An 18,757-nucleotide genomic window follows, 5' to 3' on the forward strand; every position below is an offset into this window, starting at 1 on the left:
CACGATTAGCTTCAAATTTGAATAAACATCCAATTGTATTCCAGTTGAGGTTCACATACATTCAGGTTGTGAATTTATTAAAAAATTGGAACTTATAGGCAATTGCCCACACGAAACTACAAAAAAAACTTCTTTTTATATTGACATCCCGGTCAATTTTTCTCATTTATAATTTTTATGTTTCTTTAAAATTTATTTTTAATGGGCATTAATTAAAGATTTCTAACTCTGCCTCTGCCCGGAGTTAGCCTATAAAGTTGCTAAATATCTAAATGCAAAAGGCATGGTCTGAGCGTAGGAACAAAGCCAAAAATTTTTCTAACCCTAATCTCATAGACCACAAGCAATTTGCCGCAGCCCTATGAAGACTGGTAGTTGTACCCTAGACTCTAAAGCATTTGATCCATTTGACCTGTCAGAAAAGTCTCCTCATATGTCAATCTGCACACACATTCAGAGCCAAGGAGGATCGCAAGAGCCTTAGCCCCACCTCATCTTTTTTTAATTTACATGAAACTTTTAAAAAAATTTGCTTGTTTTATATTAAAATTTTTGAAAAATAATATTTTATAAAAAACTTTATATATATATATATATAAGAGAGAGAGAGAGAGAGAAATCGAATTGTTTTAAACAAAGATACGGAAAGTGGCAGTATTGAGATGTGGGAAAATCTAGAAAGAAGAGAGAGAGGTAGCTGTACTTGCAGACGTCATCCTCATACCAACCACAACCACCATTGCACATGCTGTTTCCTCACTTTCTCTCTCTAGATTCTAAGGCCGAGGTCTTGAAGTAATCCCCACATGAACAGACCAACCAATCAGAAGCACTTAATTGCTGCTGCTTTAAAGTAGTTGGCGGGCAGCAAAGTTGCACTCTCCCTCCTGTCCTTTTCTCTCCTCTCGCTTTCGATTGGCGAAAAATAATAGATCTCTCCCCCTCTCTCTCTCTCTCTCTCTCTAAAACATACTTATGTACGAACCAATGTTATAAGAATTTGAAGCAGAATTAAATCAGAATATTTGTAGAAAACATTAATATAAATATGAAAATATAAATGCAAAAATCTTCACTACCATCATAACAAAACCTTTCAAAAATGGAACTAATGACATGGTTACTACACGCTCCAAAACTCAACATACAAAGCTTTCCATATACTGTCCCTCTGTATGAAATTTCATGTGTTATTTTAATAACAAAAAATACCCATAATTAATAAAAAAAACTTTTTACACGAATGACAAAGAAAATCACAGAAAGAAGATTTAGGCATTTAATAGAGGTAAAATTTGTAGGTCTATATATAAATCATTAAGACCAATATACCTCTTTAAGTCGTAAAAAAATATTTTCATTTTTTTGTCTCACTCATACCATTATGTCATTATTTTATAAAGATTTTATTATCTTATAAACATTATTTCATACTTATGTTTAGTGTTATATCATATATGTGTCTATTATTTTATTATTTCATAAATACTTTATTATCTCATACATCCGTATAAATCTTTGAACTCATAAATATTATCTCAAACTTATGTTTAGCATTATTTCATACATCATTTCGTTATTTCACTATCTCATATAATCTTTTGTTTCTTGTACACATTATTTCATACATATTTGTTATCTCATGTACATGCATATGCTATGTTCAGACATGAAAGTAAATATGCATATTGATAGTATGGTCGCATCCGGTATACGATCATTATATACACGGAGCAGTGTAAACAACTTGCTCTCAACCGGTTGCGCTACCCATTATTTGACAACTGTGTATGAAATTTAACCATAGAGGGAGGTTAGACGCGGGCTCCAAACATCTGCACTGGCTCACCAAGTTGCCCATTATTTCCCCAAAAGAAGCCAGTTGGACCTAATCTGAAGCCCATTTGACCCAGCTGGACTCACAAGGGTCCACCATTAAGAAAAGGAGAGAAGGAAAGAAAGGTGAAGAAAAGGCAGGAGAAAAGGTTGGTGATGACCCACTAAACCTTCCAAGACTTGACCAACATGATCATGGACCACTCCCCACTTGGTTCAAGTAGCCCACAGTGAATCCTCCAAAGCTTGGCGATTCATGGAATCTGGCCTTTGGGCAGTCTTCAACTTGGTGATATTCAAGTAAAAAGAAGAAGAAGAAGAAGAAGAACCAACTGATCATTCCTTACCAGCCCTCTGATGAGCCTTCAATTCCCCAATTGGCCTAGGTTGTTGATCATCTGCACCTAACACTCAATCTGTCGCAGTCAAACTATCAGTAATCTGCAGCATGAAAGAAATAATAGAATATCACATGTTTCTCTATCAACATCATAAAATAAGCATGATTTGAGAGAGCTTAACCTTTTATGTGTAACTAAAAGACATAATAGTTAATATATAATGTATACTGTTAACAACTTAAAAGGATTAATTAAACACTTGTTTTTTTATTGTTTAAATATACTCTACAAGGAGATGGGTAGGGTAAGTGGATTTTAGAAAATTTGGGTATGAAGGTAAATATATACATTACATAATATTAATTTATAAAAATGTTAAATATAAAATTTTATTAAAAGAAAAACCCAAAAAAAAAGAGAAAAAATCAAAACAAAAGAAAAATACAACCATAACCATGCACCGCTGTACCCACGTACCGACACGGGTAAGTAGGCAGACCATACATATCCGCGTGTGACTTAGTTTAAACTACTTTTCCAATTGTGTCCTTATATGAGGGATTTTTGTTTGTTTTCTCCATTTTTAAGTTCATGGGTAGTTTTGTCTTTTGGCTCTAAACATCGAGTTAAATCCGCGGTACCAGTAGATTGAATATGCGTAAATCGAGTGTGCACCTTCGCCAGGTTAATTTTTGTTGCGTCCGTTAATAACTGATGTTTAGATATTATATTATATTGCATGCTTCAATTTAATTTTATATACTTCTTCTCTCTGTTCATACATGTGAACTCGTCCAACCAACTCCCAACTTTTTTTCTTCTGAAAAATGGTGAACCTAACAGACAAACAGCTATATATGCCAATGACTATAGGACACTAACACGCAAGTAAGGAATTTGTGTGGGCAATTGCCCACACAGACCTACATGTGCCTCCGCCTTTAGGTAAGAGATCTAGAGAGAGATTTCACGTGAAGAGAAAAGAAAAAAAAAAAAAAAACAAGGCGGAAGATTCGGCTCAATAGTTAGAATTAATGAGGGCAAGAAAGATATGAAGGGAAATGTGGTGGAAGATGCAACCGCGAAAAGCTAGATTGCTTTTCTTTTTTTTCCCCTTTCGTGAACTGGACCTGAATTCGGCGCCCCCACCAGATTTTATTTAATTCTATACGGAAGGGATGGTGTGAAAGAGTAGGTAAGGAAAAGAGATAAGAACAACAAGATTCCAAGTCTTGCTGAGTGTATGTGTTTCCCCTTCTATCATTTCAAAAAAGAGTGCTTGAAAGTTTTTTTTTTTTTTTTTTTCCACAAACAAAATATCTCTGCACTTTCTTAGTAATTATCTGCTGCTTCTATTTTCTTTCTATTTTTAATTCTTGAGTTTACTCTGTACGTGCACGCATCTTCATCTATAGATAGATTGATATACATAGAGAGAAAGTAGCTTTAATCTTTAATGGTGGCTTTTCTGCTCTGCCATTGAATTTCCTCATGTGTTTCCCATACGCTTATGTCTAATCTATGCATCATTGGTACTGTCTCTCTAAATCTCCACCGCACATCCAAAGAATGGCTTCCAAGCAGATCTTAATCATGGAAGATGAGCGGTGGGGATTGATAGTGATCCAATCTATGATCAGCTCCCATCAAAAGCAAGACGTGGAAGATCAGGAAAAGTAGACTTTTGTTTACAAGCATTTGTTGTGTTTGCTTCAGAAATTAGTTATGATGATATCATCAAAAGATCAATACAAACTTTACAAGCATGATCCCGCTTTGGTTTTCCTTTTTCTTCTTCATCTTTCCTCCCTTGTTCTTTCTTTCCTTGAAAGGAGTTTCATTCCGTTGCACAGCCTTCCGTGAACCCGTCATGATTTTTCCCTCTTTAGCACTGTAGAAGAAGGTGCCTGCCTTTTCTGATGAAGAATTTCAAGGCCATGTCCTGTTGGCTTATGTGAAGCAAGAAATTTGCAGCGGAGCGATCAACAGGAGCAGCTGATCAGCTTTCCTCGGGCTTCAAGTGGTCTTTGATTTGAACAACTAGAGATCTCTTAAGCTTCAAATGGTCTATAGTATCTCAGACTTTGAGCTTGATTGGCATCAGGAGACAAGTGACATGTACAGGCTTTGCTTGCCTGAATCCCAATGTTGCAGCACAAGCATACAGTGGCAGCATTGTTGAAGTGCGCTGGTGTTACGACGGTCGCCGGCCGGAAAATTTCCCGGTCGTAGTCGGCCGGAACCTGCGAAAACGGAAGACTGATAGATAGGTCCAGGTTCAGATCAAAAGGCAATTGCTTGGAGTGCGCTTCCTCCTCCGAACTGATCCCACTGCCGGAATCTTCTGCAGAATCTGCTTTCTTCTCCATGTTGGGGTCCTCCACGCTGCTGCCCTTCACGCAAGGAACGGAAACTGCCGCCGGAGGGTGCACGACTTCCGCCGGCGAGCACGGTTCATTGAGTGGTCTGTGAGTTTGTGGATCAATGCCTCGGCTCAACAGCTTTCTTTTGATGTGTGTGTTCCAATAGTTCTTGATCTCATTGTCCGTCCTTCCTGGCAGCCTTCCTGCTATCAATGACCACCTGAAAGAGATTGATCAACAACAACCCATGATGAGAAACAGTAAAGCCAAGAAGAAATAATGAGTGAATTTTGTAAAGGTTTCCTATAATACCAACTGCTCTAAGTTTCTAATGCCGCCATACTTTGACCACAATTAGAGGGAATCAAACTCTAGTTCATCAATCCTGTACTAGCGGAGACACAAGATGAGCAGACAGATATTAATTTGTTGCTGTTTAGTACAGGAGTACAGAACTTGTCTGAGCCTGGAGAAGGGACTAATGGTGGGTTTCTGCAAGTGGTCCATTGAGTCCTTCAAGTGATGGGAGGGGACATGGTTTTTTCAACAGGGAAAGGGCCGTTGTCTCAGGGATTTCTTCCTGGTGATAACAGTGGGAGTCACAGCACTAGGGGAGGCAAAGAAACTCTGCTGCTTACTTGTTGCCTAATAAGCTGTGAAGCTTGATGATGAGCTCATCCTCCTCGTCTGTGAAGTTGCCTCTCTTGAGGTCGGGCCTGAGGTAGTTGATCCATCTGAGCCTGCAGCTCTTCCCGCACCTCAACAACCCTGAAGAGAAAGCAACAAAGATTGTTGAAGATCCAAAAGCAAAGCAGCAAGGGGAGAAACACCCAAAAGTCATATTGCGACAGTTTGCCTCTTTGAAAATACCAGAAGAAATCTAGAGAGAGAGAGATTCTGGCAAGTTGGTGATTGAGCAATTACCTGCTGCTTTGGGGAGAGACCTCCAACAGCCTTCACCATGTGCTCTTATGTAAGCTATGAGGCGCTCATCTTCTTCCTTCGTCCATGCGCCTTTGTTGGTATGAGCCTTTTCACAGCAAGGAGATCGGCCCATCTCTTGAGAGATCCAGAGAGAGAGAGAGAGAGAGAGGGTGTGGGGTGTGTTGTAGTATGATGGTTAGAGAGAGAAGTTGGAGGATTCAGTTGGAGGGCCGGTGTATGAAGGGGGAGAGGAAGACTTTATATGTAAGAAGAAGAAGGGGGAGAGGAAGAAGGAGGGAAGGGCTAGAAATCCGAACGGCAATTGACTCGATCGATAGTTTTATGGTTATTTGACCGAGTTGGTGAGAAAGACGAGTGGTTACAAAAGGGAACGCTGGATATGGTAGGTAGGTAGGTCTACTTTTACGTAAATGGGGCCTTTTTGTGAGGGGGGCCCCTTTCCCTTTGGCAGACAAGAGCCTCGACCAGCATCCCCCCCCTCCTGGCACCGACACCTCACTACCTCTCTCTCTCTCTCTCTCTCTCTCTCTCTTAAGTGCTGCCAACATCTCTCTCTCTCTCCTTCATGTAACTACTACCCACATCTCTTTTTCCTTTCCTTTCTCTTTCATATGAATATTTATCTAGATTAGATGCCCTATATCTGAAAGGCCAGGCTTCTAGAAGCAACAGTTGTGGAAAGCTAGGGTTAGGGCAACTTTTTTCTACATCACTTCTGTCTTTCGGTCAAATATAAAAAATTCGCTATGATACCAATCAAGGCAGAGCTGAAAATTTTTCATGACCGAATTATAATTTCAAAATTTTAGCAAAAGCCCAAATATAATTTCTTAAAATTTTAATATAGGATAAATAAAATTTTAAGAGAGGAAGAGGACCCCTTGGCTACATACCAAGACATCCTAATCAAGTTGGCGAGGGGTTTCCCTTGATTGACAAGGCATGATGATGATCGCTGGGGTTAGGATTTGGAAAGGAACACTAATCAATGGGGGGAAAAAATGGATTTATTAATTTTGTTGTGGTCTTGTTCAAAGAAACAGAATCAAAGTGATTATAGAATTTAGTTTTTGTTCCATTTCTAGATGTGGGTGGTGGCTTCCCTTGTCTTCTTGCAAGAAAGTCAGGTAGGTTTTGGTAATTTTCCTCTGAAATAATTGGGCAACCAAACTCCCCACATCCCCATCTCCTCCCTCCCCTCATCCTTAGGAGCAAGTGGGCCTGTTGGATATATTTGCTTACCTTACCACCACCTTTTTATGTGGCTTGAATGAAGTTGGAGCCCTATCCTCCTTTATGGGATGCTTTGATTAGTTTACTCATTTGGGGAGTGACCAATGCTATCATTTTCCTTTACTTTTCATTTGTTTCACACTCTACTCATGTTGGTATATATAATAGGCCAAGTACCAGTCAAGATATATAGAGCATGAAAGAAAGGTTAAAACCCATATATATATATATATATATTATAGAGAGAGAGAGAGAGAGAGAGAGAGAGAGAGAGAGAGAGAGTTCATAGGGCACTTTATTCCAGTCAAGCCATGCCTATGTGGCCTACCCTTCCACAAAAAGTTTGTCTCATTCTTCCCCACTCCCCAGTCTTCCTGTTCCTCCAATCCATATCCACATAGATAAATCAATAATTGGGGAGAGGTGTGGATCTGCCAAACTTTTAGTTATTGAGTTGCCTCCACACTCCGCCAAGGGGTTAAAATTGAACAGTGCTTTTGGATTAGAATGGTAAGCCACTCTACTTCAAAAGGTTTTTGGGTGAGGGAGAGGACGACTGCCGGAACGAGAGCCGGAAATATCCTTTACCTAATTCCAAGGTTACTTGACTGCTTAGTATGGTTCCCAACGTATACCATCTAACACAGTTAGCTTAAAAAGCATAGTACACATGAGAATTGAACCGGTGATGCTTAGTTATACTATACCTCATAAGTCTCTCACTCTCTCTCTCTTTCTCTTGTGTATATATATATATGCACACAGACATGTATATGATAATGTACAATCTACACCTCATAAGTCTCTCTCTCTCTCTCTCTATATATATATATATATATATATATATATATAGATACAGGTATACACATTGTTGTTGGTTTTTCTTTTGTTTTAGTGAGAGAAACAAAACCATTGAATATGAGCAAAAGACTTTACCTACAAAAACTGGTGCGCATCACTACCCCTCAAGTAGTAAATGCATCTATCTTTAAATAGCCATTACCTAAGAAAGTAGGTGTAGGGGAAGGAAAGACAAAAGCTTCTCTGCTGCAGAAAAATGAAAATTTCCCTTGAGTCTTTCTAGAGTAATAAAAGAGTTGGTTAATTAAGTGATTCGATGGACGCATGGTAGGTAAGATTGGTGCGTGACATTTCACAAGGAACTTGCCAGAAAATTTAGATCACGTCAAAGGGCAAGTACTGTAGAGGGGAATGCGGGGTCCTTTAAGATAGAGAGAGCATAGAGTTCAATACTTCCTCCTTTTATAACATGAGCCGTGTCCGGGAAAAGCAGAACATCAATTAAACTTTTGAAGGTGGAAAATCCCAAAATGCATCAAAGGCTCTAGATTCACTTTCTTTTCTCTTTCCAAATTCATCACTTCACCAATAACTTAATTCCAAATGCGTCCCCATCTTGTTTCTATTTTCAAAAATGACTTTTTTTTTATTTATACATTTCATGTCTAGTGGAAGAACAAACGGATACTAAACATGGAAACCAGATCTTGAACTTTCGCTGAATTTCTGAAATTAGATTTTCTTCTCCACGTTATCACAGGCTTTTTGGTGCAAGAAAAGAGAATCTTTTTCTTGCTTAAGGGAGGAAAAAGTTTGAAGAAAGAAAGCCAGATCACTTATGTGGCAGAGCAAACAAAAATTTTTAATTGAAGGGCACTAATACATGGTGGCCTAATTTTAGATCCTTTTAAAGGAACTCTGTATGTAGCTAATAAAATGACTAAGAAGCACTACTAAGTAATAACAAATTTCCCGCTTCAACCCAAGCTTGCACTTAAGCCCTAGAGGTTCCGTCGCTTGCCCGGCAGCATAAAACCCCCAAGGCTCATACCCTTTCTTTTAGTACCTATACATGCTTAGGCTTATAGAGGAGGTGGACGTCCATGAGAAGCGAACCGACAATTGACTATATGTCAGTAGGCCGACAATTGACTCTATGTTAGTAGGCCTGCACATCGAGCCGAACCAACTTGGGCTCGACTCGAACTCGATAAAAAAAACTCGGCTCGTGCTCGACCCGTTTATAAACGAGCCAAGTTTGAGCTTACAATGATACTTGAAACGATAAACGAATTGAGTTCAAGTTTTAGGAGCTCGACTTGTTTATATTTGACTCACACTCCCAAACCAACACTCTATATAATATTTTTTTATAATTGGTTTCACAAGTTAGATGAGTTACACGAGTTAATGCTTACACGAGTTGAGCGAGTTAATGATTAAACGAATTAATGTTAAACGAGTTAAATAGGTTAAACGAGTCGAGTTCGAGCTCAAGCTTGTTATAAGGAGCTCGAGTTGAGTTCGAGCCCACCTCCAGCTGGAGTTTTTGAGCCAAGTAGAGTTCAAGCTTGCCAAACTCTCGCTCCACCAGGCTTGTGTGCAGACCTATATGTCAGGCTCTGACACCTAACACTAACAAGTTATGACCAACATCTTGACTTGGGTGTTAAAGTCTCTTAGAGATGACTTATTTTCCTCGTTTTTTATAGCCCTAACAAGACTTAAAGATTTTGCATTAAACAAAGGTAAAATGCTTCATATCATATGATAATGTACAATCTACAACTAGAAAATGCCCGACATTTTGATCTTTCCTTCTTCCAAACTGGTGGAGATAAAAACTCTATTGGAAGAGCAGCCATGCGCTGCATTAGATTGACAACAGGTTAGCTGTTTGTGACCATCATTCTAAGAAAAGTTACTACATTTTTATCTTGTGTATAAATGCAGTTTTAACATCCACAAGATCAGAGCATTATATGAACAAAAAAAGCCAGCAGACTTTTCTTAGAACATTCGGCCATTCTAAGTAATTCTGCACAAAAGCCACATTCAACAAGTTGAGCCAACCCGAACTTGTGTGCTTAAAATGGACTCGAGTCGAGTTTTAGTTAAGGAATGAACTCGTTTAAGCTGGTGCCACAGAATATGTAGAAGATGTTTCCTTTTATCATAATTTTTTTTTTTTTTTAAAAGGAAAGTTGCTGCAGTGGGCTTCCTTTTGTCTTAGGTTGAAGGTTCCAGTCTTCTTATGCTCGAGCCGAGCTCGAGCTTTGGGATTTGAAACTTTAGCCAAGCTCAGCTCGTGAACACCCATATAATGGCCGTATTAAGAATGTGCCGAGTTTGACCCATAATGGATCTGACCTAATTCGATTTGGATTTTAGTTCCATTCGCCCAATGTACCATATCCAAGTCTGTTTAGCTTAAGATCCAATACCTGACTACATGTAAGCATGTTGGATATACACTAGATTTCAGACTCAAATTTCTTAATCTGGTTTAAAATCATATCCTTTATTCACCAGGCTTGGTTTGAATCAAAGCTGGTAAGTGGATAGAACCAACGTGCTGTTTAGTTCTCTATGCAAAAAGGATGGTTATAAAAATGAAATTTGTAAAGATGGGCAGAGGAACATGAACAGCATTTTTTTTTCCCCCAAAGGCCAAACTAGTGAAAAAAAAAACAAAACAAAAAATGCATTATCGATCAAAAAATTCATTTTTCCTTTTAAAAATTTGCTTCCCTGTTTGACTTCAATTATTGATGTTTTCTCACTGCTTGCTTTCCCTCCGTTTTGTTTTAGATCTCAAATTGCTCAGCCCATATTGACTCATGAGGAGTACATCTTGAGCATGGCAGTGTTTCTGTATAAAATGTCTAAAAATATACTTATGAGTTATCAATGTGAGAACTCAAAAAATAAAATGACATAAAAATATACATGTTAACCTCAAGAGATACATAAAAATAAATACAAACTAAAACTAATGTAGCCTTGCCTCTGGACCTATGCATGCTAAACTATGTTAAAGCTGACATCATTTATCCGTTGTTATAGTCCAAATAGGGATGTCAACGAATCGGATATGAATCAAATATACTGCTTTTTTTGGATATTCACGTATTTTGATTCGAATTTAGATTTGAGATGAACAAAGGAAAGTCATATCTGAATCTGAACCCGAATCTGAATTTCGAACTGAATTTTGCCAATTTTCAAAATGTAAGAGCATTAGATATATGATATTTGTCTAAAAATAAATCCCATCTAAGTCGAATCCTATCAGATATTTATGTATATCTGAATTCGGATCCAAATCCAACCGGATGTCATTTCATCAATCCGAATATGATCTAATCTTCTAATGAGATATTAATTTTTTTTTCTCATCCGACTTTTTTGAATTGGTTTGGTTGGATATGTGATTCAAATTGGATATATTGATATCCCTAAGCCCAAACAAAATGACAGGGATACACCTTGAGTTGTTTTTTCAAAGCCATCAGAAACCCACTTAAATATTTTGCTAAGGTAAAATGCTCCATATCATATGATAATGTACAATGTACAACTAAAATGTGCCAAATAACTTGATCTTTCCTACTTCCACATTGTTTGCGAAAAGAGATAAAAATATACCGGAAGAGTAGCCCGGTGCTTTAAATTCACCAGAGAATACCTGTTTGTGACAAATAATCTCACAAAGTTTACCTTTTTTTTAAAATTCTCATGCACAAATATAGTAAGTGGGTTTTTCATGTTCATAAGATCAAAGCGCTATATGATAAATAAAGCAACATGAAAACTTTTTCCTCCAAGGCCAACATTGGCATTGAGAATCCAAAATTGCATGCAGCTTTTTCTATTTAAAAATGTACCATGGTAAAAATCCAACCACGGTTAATCTGATTCAAATTTGAGGTGACCAAAGACAGACAGGGTGGGCAAAGGGCTCGGTAATCGATGAAAAGTCGGGTATCCCGTACGTAATGCCCGGGTTTAGGTTGGCTATTTGACATTCAGATTAGTCCGATAAAAAGCCCTTGCTGGATCAAGCTTGTTTAAGCATGGTATTGAGGACCCTACCTTGTCCGATATGCATTTAAAACTCATCTCTACATTTATATATATATATATTATTTTCATATATATAAAAGCTAACCTGCTTAAGCCGGAGTAGATTGCTATTCTGCACAGCTCTTTCCTCTAAACATTATCTCACTTTGCTCAACCAAGATTTGAAGGAGAACAGAGCTTAATTCTGCTAACGTGGTGACGCTTAAATTCTTGCAAAATATTGTTGATCAGCCAATCTTCATTATGATTAATCGGCTCTAAGAGGCGTATGGACTTGAGATGAATTGTTCACCTCTAGTTATGGTCACAAACAATACGTTTTTTTTTTCAAGAAAAAATGAAAAAACACGTGATAAAAAAAATTGGCGTTTAAAACTTAAAAAACGTGTTTTTTTGAAAAAAAAAAATGTTAAAAACGAAAAAAACTAAAAAACTCGCTTTAATGCGTTTTTTTTACATTTTTTCCTTTTTTTTCATTTTTTAATTCAAAACAAGTTTTTTTTTCATTTTTCATTTTTGTTTGTTACAAATGTACTTATTTTTTTGATATTTGTGTTATTATTTTTTTACTTATTTTTAGTTTTTTTTAATTCTTAAAAACTTACCATATTTTTCTCATTTTTTTCAACCTTACAGTATTATACCAAGAAAAAAAAAAAGTCCTTGTTTAAAAGTCGAGCAAGTTTTATTTATCCAACCTGGCCAACAGATTTATTGTCCGTGCATCCGAAATTCAGATATACCATCTCGCATTACAGGTCTTTCGATATTGTGTGTTGGTGACAAAATGAGATCAGAATGTAAATCTGCTGCAACAGAAAGGCAAATTCAAACTTCATTCAAACAAGGCAAATTCCTCTGCTGAAAGGGAGGACTCGCAACAGATCGATCCAAAATTTAATATCACCAATGAACGTAGTCACTGGTTTTCAACCATCCGCATCTCACTCACCAGCATGTGTTCTTTGTCTCCTTCATAGTCCATAGGCTGTGATAGTAAAAGATGTTCAACGTCTGAACATCATACCTTGAAAAACAAATTAGCTACCAAGCTCTGTTCGTATCATCCACCATTGATAGACCAACTCCTCCCTCCTTGTATGGTCTGCAGTAGTCACAAAAAATGCGTTATTTTCAAAGAAAAAAAACGCCAGAAAATGAAATTCCATTTAAAACTAAAAAAAACACGTTTTTTTGAAAAAAAATGTGAAAAACGAAAAATACGTTTTTTCCATTTTTTTTAATGCGTTTTAACACTTTTTTTCATTTTTTTACTTTTTTTTTTAATGCCAAACAGTTTTCTTTTCATTTTTTATTTGTTGCAAATCTACTTATCTTTTGACATTTATCTTATTATTATCTCACTTATTTTATTTTTTTTTATTTTTAGTTTTTAATTTTTTTAAATTACTCTTTTTTTCTCATATTTTTCAAGTCCACTGTATTATATTCGAGAAAAAACCTCCTTGTTTAAAACTCCGAGACAAAGTATATTGAAGGCACTTCAACGTCTAAGAAAATTAGAAAATTACGTTAGTAAAAAGAAGAATCAGCTAAGCACTAAAAGAATAAAAAGGGAATTCAAAGAGTAGAATATTAAATTTGATCTGATTTGAACAGGATCTCCGATCGATCCAATCTGAACAAATCGGATATGAAAAAAAAAAGAAATTAATATCTGATCAAGACATTAGATCAGATTCGGATTTAAAACATAGCATCCGATCAGATCGGATTCGGATACAGATTCGGATCAGATTTATTTTTAGATAAATATCCAGTCTCTATTGCTATTAAATTTTGAAAATTGGTAAAATCAGGTTCAAAGCAGGATTCAGATTTGAATATAAAAACAAAAATCGAATTCAGATTGTAAAATCAGATTTTGGATTCAGATTCATATATAACTTTTCTTTATTCAAATTTGAATCTGAACATATGAATATTAGAATAATCGGATATGATTAAGAATATCTGATCGAAATTCGATCCGTTGACATCTCTAATCATGGTTATGAATTGAGAAATGCATTTATTTTCTAAAATTTACTTGATTTATTTTCAATTACTGTTTTGTCACTGCTAACATCCTGAGGTCTTATCGTTTCCCCCATTTCGTTTTAGATATGTTCAACACATGATGATGACACATGAGGCGCCTGAGTAACGGTAGTAGTTCTGTGTCATGTACATGTAAATATATGGTCATTAATGTGAAAACCCATAAAAATAGCATCAAATAAAAGGACACAAACCTGGACACGTGAATTTTTTATGTTTGAAGAAAATTTGTGCCTAAAAATGAAAGGCTGAACAAAAATTCCACAAAAAAGGGTACGCGGTACTAAATACCTAAGACGTCATTTGATGTCATAGGACACGCACAAAAGAGGACACGCTTATCTTTTTTTTTTTCATCAAACGCTGGACACAGGACATGCTGAACATGAAGAATGAATAGAACACTTCCTCCCACTCCCAACCTCGAGCCCCCGACCTCCATCCCTCAACCTTCTCTCCTCCTCCATCTCCGCCCCTGAACTGCCTTTCTCCTCTATCTCTATCTCTGCACCTGTCCCAGTCGTCTTTCTCTCCTTTTCCTCCTTCTCGCCCCCGTGCTGCCCTTCTCGCCCCACGTGCTGCCTTTGGTCGAACAGAAATAGGTGAGCGTTTCCTTCTTTTTTTTGTTTTTGTTAATCTTCTCTTCTCCTACCTGCCCATCGCCCTTCCCCTCTCCGATGGATTTGGGTGCTCAGACGAATTTTCGATCTTCAGAAAGAGGAGAGCATTCGCAGTGGCCCCTGAGGAAGGGGACGTCACGCCTCCTTTTCTTGACGTCGCAGACTCTGCTCCGCCTGAGGAACCATCGCTGCGCCTCTCTGCTCCGCCCGAGGAATCGGCACAGGTGACTACATTGAAGATTTTGGGTTTTGCATTTTTTCCTTGTACAGTGCAAAGATTGATTTTATTTTGGTTGTGGACCTGAAAAACGAGGCGCAGTCCGGCCTCATCCTCTTCGCTCGCTGCTCGTCTAAAAGTTGTTTGTGCCTGAGGAATCGTCGCCCACCATCGAATCACTTGTCAATCACGTAGGTAAATACATTGCAGAGAACCTCCGGCTCTTTGGTTTCGTACTATTAAATGCTTGTATTGTTTCGTGCCTACGAACCAATGTTATAGATCACGTTGTCTATCTTATATCAAGAATCCAGAAATTGCCCAAGCACTTGGATGCTAGACGTTATGAAGATGCTAGACGTTATAGACGAACGCCACTGTGGCTATGATTGGGAACTCGTATTTGGTTGGTATTGAAGTTCGATTGCAGAATCTGCCGACTGCACCACTCTTTGGACGGTTTAATATGAACGGAGGTGCAGGACGAAATAGGAATAGAGAGGAAGAGGCTCTTGGTAACAAGAGATTGAGCTATGCTTCTATGAATGTTCATGTATGAATGTGTAAAGCAACCAGTTTATTTATATGACTAGTTGGGCTAGGATTTTATGTAGCTGGAATCCAGCTATTTCTGGTCAGTACCAGATACATTTTTTTCATAGACTATTCATATAATTTTAGAAATCTAAACATGGAAATTGATGTGGCAAGAGCATACCTCCGTATAGATTTTCATATTAGAAGAGGTAAATATCTTATTTTGAGGGCCTATTTTGTTAATAAATCTATTTTTTCTATATTCTTGCTGATTTTAATGTTGATAAGTTTGCTGCTGGGAAATACGCTAGACTTCCAGCTTTATGTTTCTATATCTATTCTCAGTTTGCAAGGTTGGAGGAAATTAAAGGTTCAGTTCAGTTCGTTCAGTCTTGTATCTTCAACTCGTCTTTCGTAGTGCAGAATAAAACTAACAAGTGTTTTATGAATAATGCCGAAATTTATTTAAGGTGATTTTTAATCTTCCGATGGAAAGAAAGTGACTTTAGATGGTTCGGCGTATACTTCTCTGTGTTCAAGTTCTCAATCAGATCAATCAGTTGCTGCTTAGTTTAGCAACACTAATCAGCAACTGGTATTACATAGAAATTCATACGTTCTTATCATAAGTACAGGCACATAGTTGTACATTGTAATTTTTCTTTTATAATTGTTCATTTTGCTGTTTGCTCAGGATTTCTATATTTCTATGGTTCTTCATTTCTACGCTTCCCTAGTGCCATTTGATTTTGATTTGAATCTCAATTCTCATCAACTCATGCTATCTTTCTCCATATGATCTGAATCTCAACTACAGTCCCTGCTTATAGAAATTCAATGCTGCCTAAGGAAATATGTGTACAAAACATTTCTCATTGGGGCATCTGAATGTGAATCATGTGATACACTAGTAAAGTTGCATAACAATTAAAATTTAGAAAGATCATCTGAGGCTGCTTGATTGCCTGTTTCACTTGGAGCAACCTTGGCAAATCAGCTAGCATTCATTCATTTTAGTTGTGTGTTGCCTTTTCTGGGAGCCTGTTAAATAAGAATAACCCAATTATATGTGTTTTGTCTTGATTGAGGACTACCGGTCACTTTTCTTTGTCGCATTATATTTTGTTATTCACATCAAAGCTCCAATATGCAGCTTGTTTGTTTTAATTATATTTGATTATTTTAATATTTTATGATGATAATCTAATTATTTGTTTGTCTTTTAAATTTCTGAAATGCAGGAACTAGACGGTGATGCATCTTCTAAAGTATTACATGGATTTGATGAGAAGCGTAGTGTGCAGGACAGAAGACTAGTTATCTAGCAAGTTGTCATAGTTGTTTTTGTTTTATGGTTTACAACAATTGAATATTTTAAACAATTTGTATTTTGTAGTTTTAGTTGATACTGGTGACTATATAGATGTTTAAACATTGTACAATAATAATGTTTTGTTATATATATATGAATGTATTGAAATAGTTGATTTTGCTATAATATTATGAATCGTGTTATCGAATGTACTGATTTGCATATAATTTGATTTGAAATTTATACTTGTTTTGATATAACATGTTCAAAAAATAAGATATCATATAGTGGATAGAACAAATATAATAGCCAAAATTGATTAAAGAAGAACAAATATAAACAAACACCAAACAGGAATTAACCATGGAAGACACAAACATCGGACAGAATAGATAGATCGGATAAGACAAAGACAAACATCAGACAGAACAGACAAAATATACACACACGAAACAAACGCTAGACAAGAAGAACATAGTGTTCTGTTCTTAAAATTATCAAACGGTGGACAAGAAACACCATTGTCAACAAGAAACACCATTGTCAATGAAAACAAAACAATAGTGTAATGGACAGGATGTCCTGTCTATCCTGTCCCAGTGGACAGCGATCAAACGTCGTGTAAGGTTAGTATCCTTGCCCACGGTGTTCATATATACAAAAAGCATAATTCACAAAGGGGTACCTAAGTTTTAACTCATTTACAAATGAGTGCTTAGCTTTTCAACTTTTTCATCTGCCCACTTAGATGTTACAGGAATACATGAAACATACTTATGCTCATCACCATCCATCTATCCATAGTTAGACCTGAAATATATAGTCAGATAGAACGCCAAAGCTACCCTGAAGAGGTTGTTGGATAGCAGGAATACTTTGTGAATGCACCAGGAGACTCATTTAGATTGAGACAGATTCATGTATCATTTGAACAATTGTACCATGAATTTACCCCAATCATTGGGTCGAATCCATAGCCCCCAACCTAGTTCATTTGTGTATGTCATTGGTCCCATTTTGCATATGCTTTGAATTCATTAATTTTTTCCATTTTATGGAGATTGGTTTTCTCTAACCTAAATCATTTCAAGAAGTGGGAGTTTTTTTTTTTCTTTTTTTATTTTATAAAAAAGGTCTCGAAAGCCAGGAGCACAAGCAAAGGGGGGCAGCATTAATTGGTTTGGAATATATATATATATATATATATATATATATATATATATATATATATATATATATATATATATATATATATTACCTACTAACATTTTCAAAAATCTCAGGTTGCCCCATGTAAAAATTTTTAAAAAATTTTATTTAGTGGTAGCATAACTGTTCAATCCTCTAAAGATGATCCTATTTTTACAAGGTGGCTCTGCCTTTTAGAGCTAATTCTCAGTCCCGTGCTATTGTGGCCTTGTAGTGAACTACAGTCCCGTGCTATTGTGGCCTTGTAGTGAAGATCCCCACTTCCACAATTAAAACCGTGGAACTTACCAAAGCATTCTAAATAATGGGATGAACTTCCTTGCGAGGATTGTACAAATCAAGCCTAGTACAAACCGACATGGCATGCATGAGCTGACTTCTGTCCGTCAATCGATATATCATGTCAACCAGAAAACTGACCGCATTCACAAGATACTTGTGCGCGGATTAAGTGCATTATTTTTCTTGTTTAATGTCGAGAATTGAATATTAAAGTAAGAAAGATATTGATAAAATAATTAAGTTAAGTTTTCATTATTATTGGAAATCTAGAGTTGATTGATGTTTCTGAAGTTTAGGCTATAAGAAGGATGATGATCATCATATATATTTTTATTTACTGGTGTCTGTACTAGAGACGGTTTTTCTATTGTTATATATATATATATTTACTTAGTCCATGTTCTTTGAAATAAGTTCATTATTTTTTTTTTAACATCAAATTGTGATGCACAGTAACCAATTGAATTTACAAGCACTAGATCTTCTTTATTTAAGTATTGATTAATGTGCTGGTTCGAGCATTGACTCAGGGAAGAAGGTACAGGATATTTCCCTTTTTTCAGGAACATACATAATCACCATTGGTGCCCTCATTGAGGTAGTTTTGCCTTTGTGTTAGAGAGAGAGAGAGAGAGAGAGAGAGAGAGAGAGAAAAGGTCGATTGCATTAGGTTGTTAATACAAAGAAACGATTCTCAATAATTTGACGTTATTTGGAGCATATAACCATGGTCCCATGTAGACATTGTTGGTGAAAATTATGGAAAATAAAAGAGATATATAAGCTTAGAGGCACATTCAACATGACACTCTTTAGAACTCCAATCGTACATTCAACATTCTTAAGTTGTGAAAATGCTAATGTCATTTGTTCCCAAGACATAACTAGAACAATACCTCAAGAGATCATGTCTG

General features: G+C 36.6%; 1 protein-coding gene and 1 long non-coding RNA gene across 2 annotated transcripts; one reads left to right on the forward strand and one right to left on the reverse strand.

The window, feature by feature from the left end:
* Positions 1–3,622: 3,622 nt before the first annotated feature.
* On the reverse strand, positions 3,623–5,940 carry LOC116245731 (myb-related protein 308-like). Its single transcript, XM_031617244.2, has 3 exons — positions 5,465–5,940; positions 5,179–5,308; positions 3,623–4,760 (listed from the first exon to the last, which is right to left on the reverse strand). Exons 1-3 carry the CDS (start codon positions 5,595–5,597, stop codon positions 4,229–4,231), a joined length of 795 nt encoding a protein of 264 aa, XP_031473104.1. The 5' UTR covers positions 5,598–5,940; the 3' UTR covers positions 3,623–4,228.
* Positions 5,941–14,070: 8,130 nt separating this feature from the next.
* LOC116245817 (uncharacterized) lies at positions 14,071–16,526 on the forward strand. Its single transcript, XR_004170602.2, has 4 exons — positions 14,071–14,268; positions 14,381–14,510; positions 14,606–14,698; positions 16,282–16,526. It is a non-coding gene; the product is annotated as an uncharacterized LOC116245817 (long non-coding RNA).
* Positions 16,527–18,757: the final 2,231 nt, after the last annotated feature.

The sequence above is a fragment of the Nymphaea colorata genome, chromosome 1 (genome assembly GCF_008831285.2).
Source record: "Nymphaea colorata isolate Beijing-Zhang1983 chromosome 1, ASM883128v2, whole genome shotgun sequence".
In the NCBI taxonomy this organism is placed as follows: Eukaryota; Viridiplantae; Streptophyta; class Magnoliopsida; order Nymphaeales; family Nymphaeaceae; genus Nymphaea; species Nymphaea colorata.

What these genes read in the sequence shown, in the direction of transcription:
- LOC116245731 (XM_031617244.2), bottom strand. Translation starts at nt 5,597, where the DNA reads ATGGGCCGATCTCCTTGCTGTGAAAAGGCTCATACCAACAAAGGCGCA. An exon ending in GTCTCTCCCCAAAGCAGCAG is followed by an intron (nt 5,309 to 5,464) that starts GTAATTGCTCAA and finishes CTTTCTCTTCAG; the next exon opens with GGTTGTTGAGGTGCGGGAAG. An exon ending in CACAGCTTATTAGGCAACAA is followed by an intron (nt 4,761 to 5,178) that starts GTAAGCAGCAGA and finishes AATCTCTTTCAG; the next exon opens with GTGGTCATTGATAGCAGGAA.